General features: G+C 29.2%; 2 protein-coding genes across 3 annotated transcripts; both read left to right on the forward strand.

Moving 5' to 3' along the window:
- Positions 1-2806: 2806 nt before the first annotated feature.
- On the forward strand, positions 2807-6497 carry LOC8271171 (amino acid permease 8). The gene is made up of 7 exons (XM_002516485.4): positions 2807-3039; positions 4359-4592; positions 4703-4796; positions 4937-5154; positions 5272-5411; positions 5533-5760; positions 5931-6497. Exons 1-7 carry the CDS (start codon positions 2916-2918, stop codon positions 6351-6353), a joined length of 1461 nt encoding a protein of 486 aa, XP_002516531.1. The 5' UTR covers positions 2807-2915; the 3' UTR covers positions 6354-6497.
- A 1893-nt stretch (positions 6498-8390) lies between these two features.
- Positions 8391-12453, forward strand: LOC8271172 (amino acid permease 8). 2 transcript variants are annotated; one of them, XM_002516486.4, is made up of 7 exons: positions 8391-8786; positions 8979-9212; positions 9301-9394; positions 9470-9687; positions 10745-10884; positions 10981-11208; positions 11853-12453. In XM_002516486.4, the coding sequence occupies exons 1-7, from the start codon at positions 8669-8671 to the stop codon at positions 12273-12275; spliced, it is 1455 nt and encodes a 484-aa protein (XP_002516532.2). In that variant the 5' UTR covers positions 8391-8668; the 3' UTR covers positions 12276-12453. The 2 variants fall into 2 exon arrangements, with proteins under 2 accessions (XP_002516532.2, XP_015573105.1); XM_015717619.3 differs by having other exon boundaries at positions 11839-12181.
- Positions 12454-16955: the final 4502 nt, after the last annotated feature.

The following is a 16955-nucleotide window of genomic DNA, read 5'->3' on the forward strand; positions in this document are numbered from 1 at the left end:
GTTAGTAAGCAGAATATATTTGTAATGTTGATTTTCTCATTATAAAATTTTAAAAATCGTTATTCAAAAATACTTTTGAAAACAAATTAAAAATATGAATATTTATTTCAAAATTTTAAAATAATTAGATAAATTATTAAAAAAATACAAAATTTAGGATTTAATTAATAACTAGAATTTTAAAATAAAATAAATTTATTATATATAATATTAAAATAAAAAATATTATAATAATATATCATTTAAAATAGTAAATTTTGGATTTGAAAATTCTAAAAAATGAGAGATTCATAGAATGTTTACTTTTGAAAGGATAGGTAAATCAATAAAATCCCAAATCTGCAATCTTTCAATTCAAACCATCCTATATATATTTGCACCATCCTAATTAATAAAATAAATAGTAATTAATTTTTCACCTCAAACGTTAAATTAATACATTTTGTTCCCCGTCTTCTTATGTTTGTAAAAAAAACTTTTGGTCCTTTCAAATTATGCAATTTGTCATCCGTATAGTGAGATCAATAATGCTAATTTTGAAGTAATAGTTACCGAAATACATATTATTTTTATTACATATTAGAATTACATAATGCTAATTAACTTTAAACTTTACTGTAAGTTAAAGATATGTTATTATCGATAAGTTATATAATATATAATAAAAAATACTGTATTTTTTATTTTTTTTCAAAAATATGGTGTGATAATTTTTTAGTTATTTTATTAAAAAACAACTAAAACTGTAATTTTTTATAAGAAAAATAAAAAATTGTATTTTTATATTTTCATACAGTGAAAATAAAAAGAATTATATACAATATTTTTTATAAAAGATAAGAAAAACATGAATATTTTTATTATTTTTTCAAAGAAAAAGGTTACTGGGCCTGAGCCATACAACATAGAGCAGGCTGAAGGAGGCCCATTTGACGGAGCAAAAGCTTCATAGGTATCTTATTCTGTATTGAGAAGATAAGAAAAAACGGTTTCATTTCCATTTATCAATTTGATATTCAGCATAAGCCCCCATAATTATTCAAGATTGAAAAACTTGAGTTTTATTTGAGCATTTCCTTCTCTCTTTTTTCTATTCATTAGCCGCGGCTCAATGAATTGTAGCTATAAAAGAGATATTTTCTTTAATGTTTACCATAAAAATAATAAAATTTTATTATTATAGATAGAAAGTAGCCGTAAAATAGAGTTTAGGTGTTTATTAGATTAAATTGAAAATTAAGATGTTCAAATGACTAACGCTATGTTGGTTGAAACCCATAAAAAAATTAATTTTATTTGGAAAAAAAAACATGAGAAAGAAAATAAAATAGAAATAATAAAATTAAAAGAGATATTTTGATGTTATAGAATGTAGTGATTTAATAATGTGGAATTTATTTAAAAATTTTATTTATTTTGTTATGATTTAGTTTAATTATAATTAATTCTATATAAATTTGATTATGTAGAATCTTAAATTAATTTTCAAATTATTCAAAGCATATAAATTTTTTATTTATAAATAAATTTTAAAAATTTTATGAATTTCAACTAAATATAATATAAGTGTTTAAAACTTAGGTGTTTACATATGTATTTTGCTAAAACAAATGTATATATAAGTGAATTAAAAGATAATGTTTTTTCTTAAATGCAAAAAAAAAAAAAAGATAATGCTGCTCTCATTTAAGAAATAAAAGAAAGACGTCCGACAACAATGCATAGAGTTTTGTTATTCATAATTAAATTGGGAGATTGCGATCCCTCATAGCATTTCATATTCCTATCTTTATTAATTACTACATATTCGCTCTGTACTTTATCTCGTGTTTTGGAGGATTTAGCAATCTTTGCAGAATCCAAAAGATTGATGTTTCTTTATGCCCTTTTTCTTGGCATCTTGATATATAATTATATATATATTTTACATTCATTTTATTTGGCTTTGGCATCTTATTAATATATTACATTATGCTTTTGGATTTGGCACCAGTCTTATAGCCACCTTCGGTTTCCTTCTGACACTCCATACTCTATGATATGCATAATTAGATTTATTAAGGAATAAAGAGCCGAGCCTCTCTTTGAGACTACATTTTTCAATATTTATAAATATAATAAGAACATTTATTCTAAAAAAAGAAACAAAAACGAAGAATGTTATGAGCTTTTCTAAGTATCATAACTATTCTTTTGCAAGATATGATCAATAATATCATTACCTCAGTAAGGTTTAACCAATAACTTAATTACCCTCCATCACTCTCTCCTTCACACCCCTCTCTTCTCTTTAGTAGCTAGGGCAGCTTTACAAAACACAACCATGTGCTTACATCTAGTATGGTAATTGAAATTGTTATAAGTTATCTCACATCTAAAAAGGAGCATATTAAAATGACATGTAAGATATGAAAATCACCCAAATGATTAATTTTAGTTATTATAGTTGAACAATAGTTTAAAAAAGAGTCAAATTTCTGCTTATATTATTGACTTTTCTACGCTCTACCTATTATTATCCCACTTTTTTTTTTTAATTCAATTAAACCAAGTTTCTAATATAATAATTAAGAAAAACAAGCATATTGCATGGCCTAAAATTAAAGGTGCTTAGAATTTAATGCAATGCAGTAATAAATAATGTTTCCGAGCAAAGGAGAGTCCCATTTGGATATATAATGGAGAAGACTACGTGCTTTAAGGGCATCTTTGAATCATTTCCAATCATGTTAAGCCACGTATTAACTAAAAACAATTAGAGAGGCATATATAACAGTGTTCTTACATTTATAGACCACTATCTGCTCATGCATATATCATTCTCTACTTGCATGTTAATTTCTTTGTAAAATAGAATTTGATTCTTGGAAAGGGAGAGAGAGAGAGAGAGAGAGAGAGAGAGAGAGAGAGAGAGAATGGTGAGTTTGGTAGAGGAGGGATTTGAAGGAGAGTTTTGTGAGGGTGTTGGTAGTACTCTTGCTTCTGGCAAACTCAGTGATAATGGCGAGCTGGATGATGATGGCAAACCCAGACGGACTGGTAACTATACATACATATCCTATATTTCTTGCTTCCACAACAGTTCTCCAATTAAATTCTGCAACCATTTTTTAAATTTAAAGCATCTTAAATTGTGAAGATATTCGTTTGAAGAGCCACATTTTGACAATCAAACTCTTTAAAATTCTTAACCACGTTTTCTTAAATTTCAAAAAGAAATTCTATTTATTTTTATTTAATTTAAAACTTTTAGAATATATATTATTTACTTCTTATTTTTCTTATATGGATATAGAAGTAAATTCTTTTTATTTTTTTATTTTAATTTATAATGAATAATTTTATTTGTTTATTTTTATTTTCATTCAAAGACATTATTGATAATGATCAGTTTATCAGTTATATCATGTTGTTAATAAAATATTTATAGAATTAATATTTATAATATAATTTATGTCTGTAAATATAAAATTCATAAATATTTTTTTCAATGTTTTCTTGTCCTATCTTTTAAGAAATTCTGAATTCATACCGTATTACATGTCGTCTTGTTTTTCCTTTATGTTGTCATGCAATCTAAGAAGCATCATCTATTTAGATTCGAAGTAGTATAACTATTTTAAGCTTTGAATATTATTAACTTAATAAACCAATACTTTCGATTGACGTTTAATAATTTTTCAATCAATTAAGAATATATTACTTATTAGAGAATCAACTATAATTATATTTATACTATTTAAACATAATTCAAAGAGAAAATTTAAGATTTAGAATTATATTTTTTATTCTTTCCCATGTAAAAGAAAATAGTTACTAACAATAAGAACTGATGTTCAACTTCTATTCATACCATAAATGGAAGATCCTATTATTTCCAAAAATTATTTAAATTAACTCATTGATTTTTCCATTACCATTCTTTTTATCACAAAAATAAAGGAACTAAAACAAAGTAGAAATGTGCGGTAAATGGTAATTTTTTAAGCTATGCATTTACTAATTAAAAGGGTGTAGTTAGAAGCAGGGTTAACTGCGAGGTCAAGTAAAAAACGGTGTCGCTTCAGACGCGTCCTTCAATATCATTACAACCTGGCCTCTATTTAGATTTTAAGAATAAAACTTTGTCAACCTCAGCCAAATGCTTGCACGATAGCTTTGGACAATCCTCTGTTAATGTTTAGGTACTAAGTAGAGCTCATTAATGAGATTTTTGTAGTGTTTTTCTGGTAGATTTGGTGAATTAGTGAGTCTAAAAAATACGGAAAGCTGTTATAAACCAATTAAAAAAAGAAAGATGCAAAAAATTTAAAGATGGTGAGAGCTAATATAAAAATAGGGTGATGAAACTAATGCAGGGACTGTGTGGACTGCGAGTGCACATATAATAACAGCAATCATTGGGTCTGGAGTTCTTTCACTTGCCTGGGCAATGGCACAAATGGGATGGATTGCTGGCATCGCCACCCTCTTAATTTTCTCATTCATTACGCTTTATACTTCTGGCTTCTTAGCCGACTCCTACAGGTCTCCTGATCCAGTAACTGGCAAGAGAAATTATACATACATGGAAGCTGTCAAAGCCAATCTAGGTAATATCAAATTCGTTTTAGCATGCAGACTTTGTAAGTTTTAGAATTAAGCAGCCATTTTTCGGGGTAAATAATTTTATTTACACTTACATTACTGGAAAATGAATCAGGTGGAAATATGTATAAGCTTTGTGGTTTAGTCCAGTATACTTACATGGGTGGATTGGCAGTGGGCTACACTATCACTTCTGCTATATGCATTGTGTAAGTCTACAGCTATATGTTTGTTTTTTTTTTTTTTTTTCAAAAAAGAGAAAAAAGAAAGATTGTATATGCAGGTGTTACTGACTAATACTGGATTCATTCAGGACATTTTTGTTTAATCTGTGTGCTATCTTAAATAGGGCCTTGCTTAAATCAAATTGTTTCTACAAGAGAGGTCATGGAGCTCCATGCAAGTATTCCAGTAATCCGTACATGATTGGAATGGGAGTTGTAGAGATTGTACTGTCTCAAATCCCTAACCTCCATGAGATGTCATGGCTCTCCTTTCTTGCATCACTCATGTCCTTTGGGTATGCATCCATTGGAATAGGACTCGCCCTTGCAAAGATCATTTCAGGTAATTAGCTTCTTTATATGAATAAAATCACCCATAGTAGCACACAATTTCTTTTTCCATTGATGATATTGATCGATTAGTCCGCGTTTGGATGTAATGGATAGAGGTTTTGCACAGGGAAACGAGAAAGAAGTACGCTGACTGGAGTGGAAATTGGGGTGGACTTGAGCCAGGCTGATAAAATTTGGACGATGTTGAGAGCAATCGGTGATATGGCATTTGCTTGCTCATATGCTGGGGTCCTGATAGAAATCCAAGTATCATTCAAATCTCGTTAAGAAACATTCAATAAGAGATTTCATTCTTATCTGACACCCCAGTTAAGTAATAATCCGTCTCACTTGTCTCATCCAATTATTGCTTGGAATTGAATTTCAGGACACACTAAAATCATCACCGCCTGAAAACAAAGTGATGAAGAAGGCTAACACGATAGCGATTCTAACTTCAACAGCTTTCTATGTAATGTGCGGTTGCCTTGGCTATGCTGCATTAGGGAACCGTGCACCCGGCAACTTGCTGACGGACTTCGGCTTTTCTGAACCCTTTTGGTTAATTGACATTGCTAATATTTTCGTGGTGCTGCATCTAATAGGAGCATATCAGGTATAGGCTATAGCTAGACTGGATTTTCCTCTTACATAGAACAATCTAATCAGTGACTGTCTACCTCGTAGCATTTAGCTGTTACATTTTTAGATTCTCTTTCTTAATTCATTTTCAATTACACTGCTAGAGCCCATTTAAGTAATCCAAATCAATCTTAATATGGACAGGTATTATCCCAACCAGTCTTAAATGTCGTTGAGACATGGGCTATCGCAAGGTGGCCAAAATCAAAGTTCGTAACTAATGAGTACCCAATAAGTATTGGCAAGCAGAAGTTGAACATCAGTGTGAACCTGTTGAGATTAACCTGGAGATCAGCGTACGTTGTGATAGTAACTGTCATTGCCATGGTATTGCCCTTCTTCAACGACATACTTGCGCTGCTGGGAGCCATCGGATATTGGCCAATGGCGGTATATTTCCCGGTGGAGATGCACATTGCTCAAAAGAAGATTCAGAGGCAAACGGTCAAGTGGTTCTGTCTCCAGCTAATGAACTTGATTTGCTTAATTGTTTCCATTGCTGCAGCTTGTGGTGCCATTCAAGGACTTGATCATTCTCTCCAGACTCATAAACTTTTCAAGTTTTAAGCCCTATCCAAATTCAACACAAGTATATAGAAAATGATCATCTCACTTATTAGCTTACTTTCCATTCTCTATGCAAGCAAGTGTAAACATAGATAATGTTTTTTTTTCCCTTATTAATGAAATTTTTAGAGTTTCTTTTTTAAAGGAATTGTTATTTATAGTGAACAAAAAAGTTGAAGTTTTATTCCAAACGATCACTTAATTCTACAGTTATTTAAGTTTAATCACTAAATCTTAATTTTCTCCGCTTCAATTGGATAATAATTTAATCATCTATTTAATTAAACATTGACACATTACAACAACAATACTATAAAAAATGACTAGGAGAAAATGTTAATTTTTTAATTTAAGATGATTAAACTACAATAAAAATAAAAATTAAATGATTAAAATTTATCTATGAATAAATTAAAATTAAGTTCGAAAGTTAATATCATAAATATAATCTTAAATTTTCAGGAAAAATTTCAAATTTGAAATTTACAAAAAATTAAAACTATTGAGAGATCATATAAAAGATTCAATCCAGATAAAGTTTTCATGGTAAATTTAGTTTTCCTTTTGTTAATAAGAGAAAAAGAAAAGAAGGATATGTTTAGACTTTAAACCGATATATTTATTTAACTAGCTAAACATTAAGAAGCAAATATATAAAGAACAGAGGTAGAATCAAATCCATAAAGTTGGAAGATGTACCCATCCCATGTACTTATTCATAGATTGCATTTCTTTATGTTTAATGCAGAATCCATCTCACTTATTACCCATTAGTTATTATAAAGACAAAAGAAAGCTTCATGCTTAATATTTGACCTTTGTGAGTGGACTAACTGAATAAAAACCTGTGGTTTTTCAATAAGAGGTCTCCCCACTTTTGATATTTTATGTAAGAAGGGGAGTTTGGCCTCATGGGTTGAGAAGGGACACCCTATAAGGACTGCCCAAAGAATCAATGGGTGGATTTTTTTTATTTTTTTTTTACCAACTTCCTTCTACTTCTCCAACTTGTGGCTTTGTTTATGATTCTTTTCAGAACAAAATTCTTGTAAATAATGATTAATTTCAAGTTGGATATGTTTAGAATGATTTGTTTGACTAAATGTTAAAAAGTAACCAATCATTGATCTCTATCACATTCTTCTTCTTCTTAGTTATGCTAAGTATTCCTAGGAAAATATTTTACATCAGCCAACTTACTGAAATCCCAAATGGGATTAATGTTAGGTGCATGTCATCACATTCTCATCAGAATAAATGGGAAAAAGGACTCAGCATTCTACCATTCTACATATCAGGCTTTCTTTTGCTCTCTCATATATATATATATATAATCATTTTACATCTGCCGTTAATTTAAATATGATGATGCGTACCGAAATGTCATAAATATTATCACGCATTTGACTATAGCAAGAAAAATTAAAATCAAAATCTTTTTCCGAGCAAACCTCTCTATCAATGCTTTTGGCATCTCCCAGGCAAGAATTTGATCCTATTATTAACTGAGGAAACTCATTTTTATTAAATGAAAATATGGTAAGTAGAGTTTATTTAAGAAATTTATAGGGTAATAAGTTATTATAGAGTTAATGATAATTAATTATGCAAGTGATAATGTTTTATATTTTATTTCAATTGATTGCAACTTGTAACCTGGTAGTAGTGAATCGATCATAATGCAATTGATTAAACTTGGTAAATAATTGCATTTCCTGTGAGAATCCAAAGCTATCTTTCTTTGTTCTGTAGCCTTCAGCTACCTCCACTTACAGTTACACCAACCCACCCAACAAAATTTATATATATATAAAATAAAAAAAGTGAAAGGGAAAACAGTTTTAATTTTTAAAGAACAAAAGAAGAAAAGAAACCTCCCCACCAAATATAAAAGAGCAAGAAAAAGCTAGCCAAATGCAAATAAACAAAACAAAGAAAAAAAATTAAATGCATATTTGTATTACATAAAGATATATAAATATTATAAAAAATATGTTAAATCAAATTAAAACTTATAGATATTTAATTATTAAAAAAATAAAATTAATATGTCTATTAAATTAAATCAGAAATTAAAATATTAAATTTACTAATTGATACAAATTGAATGCTATAAATATGTATTTAATAAGAAAAAAAAATTGCAAGAACCTCAGCACGAAGGACCACTGAAATCAGTAAAGAGAAAGACTACACAGACAAACATCTCGCCTATTTATAGATGAAGTTGCTTATCATTGAGCCTCGTGCAAATTAAACACACACTTCGATTCATTTTAGCAAACTTTTTTTTTTTTAAAAAAAAAGTGAGAAGAATGAGGGGAAGTGTGATGGATCAAGAATTCCAAGTTCAAGAAATTTGCGAATCTATTATTGTTACTTGCAATGATGCAGGTGAAGAGCTAGATGATGATGGCAAACCCAGAAGAACCGGTATTATAAAATGATACCCCTTTATTCTCTCTCTCCCTCTCTCTCTCTCTCTCTATATATATATATATATATATATATATATTATAGCTAGGACTCTGGAATGTTTATAAGGTTCATGCACAGATGATAACCCACAATGTTGAATTAGTGAAACCCCAATTAAATTCTGAATTAGTTAGTGTTCAAATGCAGGGAATAAGTGGACTGCAAGTGCACATATAATAACAGCAATAATAGGGTCAGGAGTACTGTCACTAGCTTGGAGTATGGCACAACTTGGATGGATCATTGGAGTAGGCACTCTCTTATCTTTCTCTTGCATTACCTATTACACCTCCGCTCTCCTCGCAGATTGTTACAGATGCCCAAATTCCCTAACCGGGAAAAGAAACTACACTTACAAGGACTCTGTTCGCTCCTACTTGGGTAATTAATTTACAACTTTTTCCTAAAAGATACTTCTTGTCTAAGAATAAAATGATTAATTATCGATTGATCTTCAATAATCATTCAGGTGAAAATATGCACAAGGCTTGTGGGTTTGTTCAATGTATATTCCTAAGTGGGTCTACAATTGGTTATACAATTACAGCATCTATAAGTATGGTGTAAGTTGGCACCTTATGAATTCTTTTAATTTAAGTTCAGATTTGTTACTTATGTTAGGGTTTCTTTTTCTGCAGGGCTATAAGGGAATCAAATTGTTATCATAAGCAAGGACATGAAGCTTCTTGCAAGTATTCAAGTAACTGGTACATACTTGGAGTGGGGATTGCTGAGATATTCGTGTCTCAAATCCCAAATTTTCACAAGCTTTCGTGGCTTTCCATGGTTGCTGCTCTTATGTCTTTTACTTATGCATCTATTGGGCTTGCACTTGCATTCACCAAGGTTATCTCAGGTAAAGTAAATTTAAATATTATATATATATATATATATATGTATTAAATTTAGATTCGTCTGAATTCAAATCAGAAAAGAAAAATTATTTTTCTAATGCAGTGTCAAATACTCCCTAGCACAAATTATAAGAAAAGAATGTTATCCAAAAAAAAAAGAAAAAGAAAAGAAAATAGTATTACCAAAAGAATTTTGGGTATTAGAATAATGTTGGATTCTGAAACTGCTAGTTGGAACTTGGAATCCAGTCATGGGATGAGATTATACGTTTGAAATTAAACTTCATTTGTGTAGCCCAAGTCTGTCTACTCCAACCATTTAAGGACAATACAACTTGTAGTAAGTGAATATAATATGGGAGTTTATGATTTTTTTTATCTTTTTTTATTTTTACTGTTTTAAAATATCAAAATTACGGTTTCTTAAATTTACGGTTTTAGTTAATTTTTGGCTTTCATTTGATTGTTTTTAGATAAAACAACTAAAAAATAATTGACAACAACTACATTATAAATTTTAAAATAAAAAATAGAAAATATATCTTTTTTTTTAAAAAATTATGTAGTAAAAATAATTTTTTTTTATATTGATTTTAGGATATTTTTGAAAATTTTTATTATCTAGGCTGACATTTTTGGATGATTACTTTCACTAACCTTGTTGCTTTTATTTTTACTATTTGTTTTTAGTTTCTGTATTTCAAATTCAAACGTTTTTTTTTTTTCAAATAAGAAAAAAACATTAACTTCTATGATTTTTCTGAGTTGGAAGAACCTATTTTCCTGTCTTAAAGAAAGTAAAATAGTAAAAACAAGAATATCTTTAATATATTTTACTTGAAAAGTAACTGAAAAGTAAAAAAAGTAGACAGAAAACTAATACTAATGGATAATCATAGAAAAAGCTTGCCGATTTATTTTTAACGCAATTATAAAGAATGAGCCTCCACAAATACATATTTCAACTTCAATAAAACCTAGAATTCGAGTTTTCATCTCATGTTTATATTATTTGTAAATTGAAACTGTAAAGAAACTGATATTTGTATGGTGTGGCAGGAGAAGGAGGAAGAACAAGTTTGACAGGAACAGAAATCGGGTTGGATTTAACAAAAACAGATAAGATTTGGAGCATGTTTAGAGCAATCGGTGATATGGCATTTGCCTGTGCATACTCTCCCATTCTGATTGAAATCCAAGTAAGAAAACTAATTAATATAATGTTCTATAAACTTTTTTTTAATATAAAAAAAAAAAATGCTTCTGATACTGGTAAGTGTTTCAAAAATTATAAGGATACACTAAGGTCGTCACCACCAGAAAATAAAGTGATGAAGAAAGCTAATGGAATAGCTGTATTGACATCAACAAGTTTCTATTTGATGTGCGGTTGCTTTGGCTATGCTGCTTTTGGTAACAATGCACCAGGCAACTTGCTTACTGGCTTTGGATTTTACGAACCCTTCTGGTTGATTGACTTGGCCAATCTTTGCATTGTGGTTCACCTTTTGGGTGCCTACCAGGTACTTCCTCCCTCCCTACCGCACATCTCCATTATCTTTCTCGACACCCAATTCTTTAATGCACTTTCATACACTGAATATATAATAGTACAAACCTGTGTTGCGCTGGATGTAATTTGATTCAGTTAATATTAAGTTTTATTCTTTTCAAATGGTATGTAAAATAATTATATTGAGATATCCTATTATATAGATGCAAATTTTTGAAGTCCCTAAATCTCAAATATCATAAAAGAAAAAACCACTTTAAATTTTGTATGGGTCAACAAAATTATTAATAAATAACAAAATAATTAAGAATTTTGATAAAGTTTATGCACATTGAATAAATATAATAATTAAGAATCTAATACCTCCGTAAAAATATTTGTATAATGAATATGGAGGTAATATAAAATGAGATAAAAAGCTAATACTTATAGATAGATATGTAAGAAGAATACTAAAAAAATCTAAAGAAACACGACATAAAATTTATCAAATTGTCATTCTTTAAATGGGGGAGTCACGGCATAAGAGCATTCTAATATAATATAATATAATATAATTAGATCACATTGTAATTGTCCCAAAAAATACTTATGAAATCTTTTCATAAAGAAAAAATTTAGTTTAAAATAATTTATATAGATTTCTTTTGACAGGTACTATCCCAGCCTGTATTCAGCACAGTCGAGACATGGATCAGAACAAAGTGGCCCAAATCCAAATTTGTAATGGAGGAGTACCCACTAAGTATTGGGAAGAGAAATCTCAATTTCAAAGTCAACTTGTTAAGGGTATGTTGGAGAACAGGATTTGTAGTGGTGGCAACTCTGCTTGCAATGGCATTACCTTTCTTCAATGACATACTAGCACTCCTTGGAGCCCTTGCCTACTGGCCCATGACTGTTTTCTTCCCTTTAGAGATGTACATTTCTCAAAACCAAATTAAACGACATAGCGTTAGGTGGTTCTGGCTTGAGCTTTTGAATTTGGTTTGCTTCCTTGTTACTATAGGTGTGGCATGTAGTGCTATCCAAGGTCTAAATCAAGGTCTCAGAACCTACAAGCCTTTCAAGTTTTAAAATTTGCAACCCATATCCTTGCTATTAGTTGTATAACTAAATTTGTAATCTCTATCTCTTTAAAAGGTTGGAAGAGATTAATAAGTAGAGGCTATAGCAAATGCCAGGCACACACCCTTTTTTGTTTTCCTTCTCCTGTGTCTTCTGATTATATGATATCATGATGCATGTTTCCCTATCTCTCAATTCTTTTATATCTTTAACAGGGGCCAACATGTTGTTTTCATCACCTTAGACTTCTCTTTCTCTCCGTCCTTTCATTTTTCCTTTTTTAATTTTACAGCAGTTAAGTTTTGAACCAAAATCCAACTTTAACGTAACTTTAAGCATAAAAAACGTGTGCACACACTCATGTTTTTCATAATGTTCATCTTTTTGTCTTCTATTGCTGCTTTGTGATTCTAACTTCCTTGTAAGACAACACAAAGCTGCTTTTATAGTGTCTATGGGTTTGATTAAATAACATGAGCATATTTTTCAAGCAAAAGGTCCACAACTAGGAAAAGGGGCTTTTGGTTTTAAATCTTAAAATTAAAAACACTTTAATTTTTCTTAAAATATATATATAAACCAAAACTGTGAAAGCCTAAAAATATATATATCCAATTGAGATGTGATATGATTATATCGCGATGCCTCAAGACTAGAGGCATTTTCTCTACCCCTTCTTGCCCTGAAAAAGCAGGGACACCGTGCGTCAAAGAAGTTGGTGACCTAATGACAGGGGAGCCGGCGACCGAAGCCCCGGTGAACGGCCGGTTAATCGAAACAACAATTTATTTTGATTCAATCACCCAGTTTTCTCGATTCCTCTTTTTGCTTTTCAGCCTACGGGGTATTAGCAGCCATTTCCAGCTATTGTTACCTAGCGATAAACTCCTATCTTCCTTTCATTACAGTATTTCTAAACAAGTTCATAGATAACAAGCCAAACCAGGGAGAAAAGATAGAATGAGCATGAGGTAATAATTCCATATTGATTCGAACAAATCTATACGCCCCCATTTTTAATAAGATTTCAGCTAGAAGCATACAAGTACTGTAATGTGCTTTCCTATGGGTGCCTGGTAACCATATATGTAAGAGTATAATCGGTAATTTGACAGCAAAAACAATAAGAAATCCAATATAAAAAAATATTTCGAGCGCCACAAAATATGATTGATTGGCTGATGTTTCAAAATTGAATCTTGGTTCATTGGAACCATATAAAGTAATATATATATATATATATATATATATATATATATATATATATATATATATATATATATATATATATATATATATATATATATATATACTTGAGAAATTTTTAATAAATAAATGATTGGATGGACTAAACATTATTCAAATTTAGTAATTTAAAAGCATGTGTACTTAGTATGTGCATTTAGATTGTGTAAAGAGTCATTTTCTTCTGGATTATAGATTGGTCCGAGACACGATGGCTTTCCAAGTCTTCTCTTGCTTTCGAATTGTCTTGTAGTAGACAAGTAACAAGATCTGGTAAAGTTGGTAAGTGATCAGATTGCCTACCATTTTCAAGCTAAAATAGATTATGGACTCTTACTAGTCCACTTCTGCTTCTCCTATTATTTACCCTATAATATATAGGTGCAAGTTAGACTAGCAATGCAACATCCATAACTTTTTCTCTAGATATACATATATTTAGAGCGAGTTCGGTAAATACTTTAAGGTAGTAAAAATATTATTTTAAAAATTTTAACGTATATATATATTTAAAATTTAAATTTAAAATTTTAGTTAAACTAGAAGAGTCAGTAATTTAATTTTACCCTCAATTTAATATTTTCTCTTTTTATATATTATTTAATGGATACAAACTATTTATTCATGGCAACATGTTCCCCGCATTTCTAATTAAAATTATTTAATGCATCGCAACATTCTTTCTTTTTTATTTCTGACGACCACGCATAGTAATTAGCTAGAATTATTTAATAACATCAAAAGTAATTTTTATTTATATTATATGTATATGTAGCAATGAATAAGAGAATGTGATTTATATTTTGAGATAGGATGGTTAATATATTCAATTATTTAAAACCAATATATTTATATCAATCATTTATCAGTTTGATCTGTAAGTGAAATATACACCATAATTTACCAAGAATTTTCTATACATTACATAGTGTCAAAAAGCACTTGGACAAAGAACCATTAATCTAGCCTTAACCTAAATAGAGATTAATAAGCGATTTAGTTAGTATTTTTATTTGATGGGAATTGCCGAGATTTTTAGGTTAGATTTTTTTGATAAAAAATCCTTTTTTATTATTATTAAATTCAAACGGAAAAAAAAAAAACATGTTATTGGAAGGTAAACCACTCGAGCTAGTAGACTTCCTAATGCGCCCAAAACTGAAATCCTAAGCATCCCAACAATGAGTGAAAATCCCCACAACAACAACAACACTACGAAGAAACAAAATCAAAATTAGTATTTCAACGTAGCAGCCTAAGCATATATATATATATATATATAAGTACCACAAAAACTTCTGCACGGCAACTTCATATGCAACACATATATTTATAACCTAATATCAACGGTTTGTTTATCTTAATTCTCATTTTTTGTTCCATTCTTGAATTTATTTCTTCCTTCGTATATAAATAAATTTTCTATCTTTTTCTTCTTAGTTTATACTAATTAGTTTTAATAAATAAGTATTAATTTATTTTGTACAGTAGTTTTATGATTTTTTGTTATAAAATTTTTAAATTCTCTTTTATGAAAGTAATGAAAAAAAAAAAATCAAATCTGACGTTTAAATAATCGAATTTATCAAGAAACATTTATAAAATCGATATATGACTCAATACCATCGAGTGGAGCTTCCTACAATATTACAATCTGATTTTCCATCAACACGATTTTAATAATTATTATGAGTATATTTTTTTTAATAACTATTTTTATTTTTATATTTTATATTTTATATCAAAGTATACTTATTAGTCTTTATTAATACAATACCCATATTCCTTCGGAAAAAAAGAAGAAGTAAAGTTAGATATTCATGTTACCCATTTTCTCCTTTCCTTGCACTCAACCTTGCATTTGTTTCAATATAAAGGAAGTATAGCTTACTCACGCTATCCCCTTATCGATGTTGATCGGTCAGAATTTCTTAATACATATTAGAAAATGATGGTGATTAGGTTGTTCTCTTGGGCAGCCAATGGACATATACAAATCACAAATTAATTATCAACATACAACTATATACTTATTCTGAAAAAAAAAAATATTATTCATATGACTAATGCAATTGATTATCTAATGACAAGGATAATTTCTCAATAAACATATTAATGTGGTCAACTGCATTACATTATAATTATTCATAATTCATTAGAGATTTAATAAATCACAGACTATACAATAAAGATTAGACATTCTTGTATTTATTATAAATGGGATAAATACCCATTTAATAAATCGTAATAAGAAAACTCAAATTCAAAATTTTCTCAATTTTTATGATATATTTTTGCCGTGCACAATTGAAAGTATAAGATAGCAAAAGGCCAGCAAACAATATGAAGATATATAAATAGCGAAGGAATAACATTTATTAGGCACGTGATCAAAATCCAGATGTCGACCATTTTCCCTACAGAAAAATATATATACAGTATCAGTGTTCTTCAAATAATTATCATTTTCCAAATATATATGACATCATCAGCATAGATAAAAAGAAAAGAATAAGTTAAATACAGTTTGGAAAATAATTAATATGCTATATATTTTGGTAAATTTACCATATTAGACTTTGGGGTTCAGTATATTTTTAACCAAGAAAAAGCATATGATTAATTAGCTTTGTGATATTAAATTTATTGGTAATAATTATTTTAAATAATTTAGATTTACAATGTAATGATATTAAAATGAAGCAAAAGAATTCTTAATTATTTAGATAATCAAATAGGGGAAAATTCAACTGTGAAGCAACATGCAATTGGGTGGGTTGAGAGGAAAAAGAGGGAAACAAGCAAGAAAAGTCAAAGGTGCAATGAATGAAAAGTAGCCTCTTTCTACTTCTAGATGAAGAAAAAAAGAACAAATAATAAGAAAAAGATAAGGCAGCCATTGGATGTAATAGAGAGAGAGGAAAAATCTTTTTGAAGTTTGACCATAGAATTTTATATGGAATAGTCAAAATTGAACAACTATAATGAAGTGGATGGTAGAATGTGTGGGAAAATGAAGCTTCCTTTGATGGGGACTCAAGAAAACAAAAGTTAATGACTCAATCTTGGGGTATTTATACATTTTTATATTGTATTTTGTAATTTTCAGAGCTAATTCTTTTTCTTTTTTTTTTTTAAATTAAGTATATGAGACTAAATTTAATTAAGAATGTGGTGATTAAAACTAAAATATAAGAAATGTAATAATTAAAAAAGATATAAAGTAACATGGAGACTGAGATTATAATATAAAGAGTTTTATGAAAAAAGCCCCCTGCTACACTGTGTTCAAGCCTAAGTGAGGGGCTTTGGGTAATATCCTTCCACTTCAGTCAACATTACCTCTTTCTTTGCAATGTGATGTGATATGTCTATTTCACGTCTGTCGTAATTAGGTGTCACCACTACACTTCACAAAGTGCTTTTACACTTGGAATCCCAACT

This window comes from Ricinus communis, chromosome 3 (assembly GCF_019578655.1).
Source record: "Ricinus communis isolate WT05 ecotype wild-type chromosome 3, ASM1957865v1, whole genome shotgun sequence".
In the NCBI taxonomy this organism is placed as follows: Eukaryota; Viridiplantae; Streptophyta; class Magnoliopsida; order Malpighiales; family Euphorbiaceae; genus Ricinus; species Ricinus communis.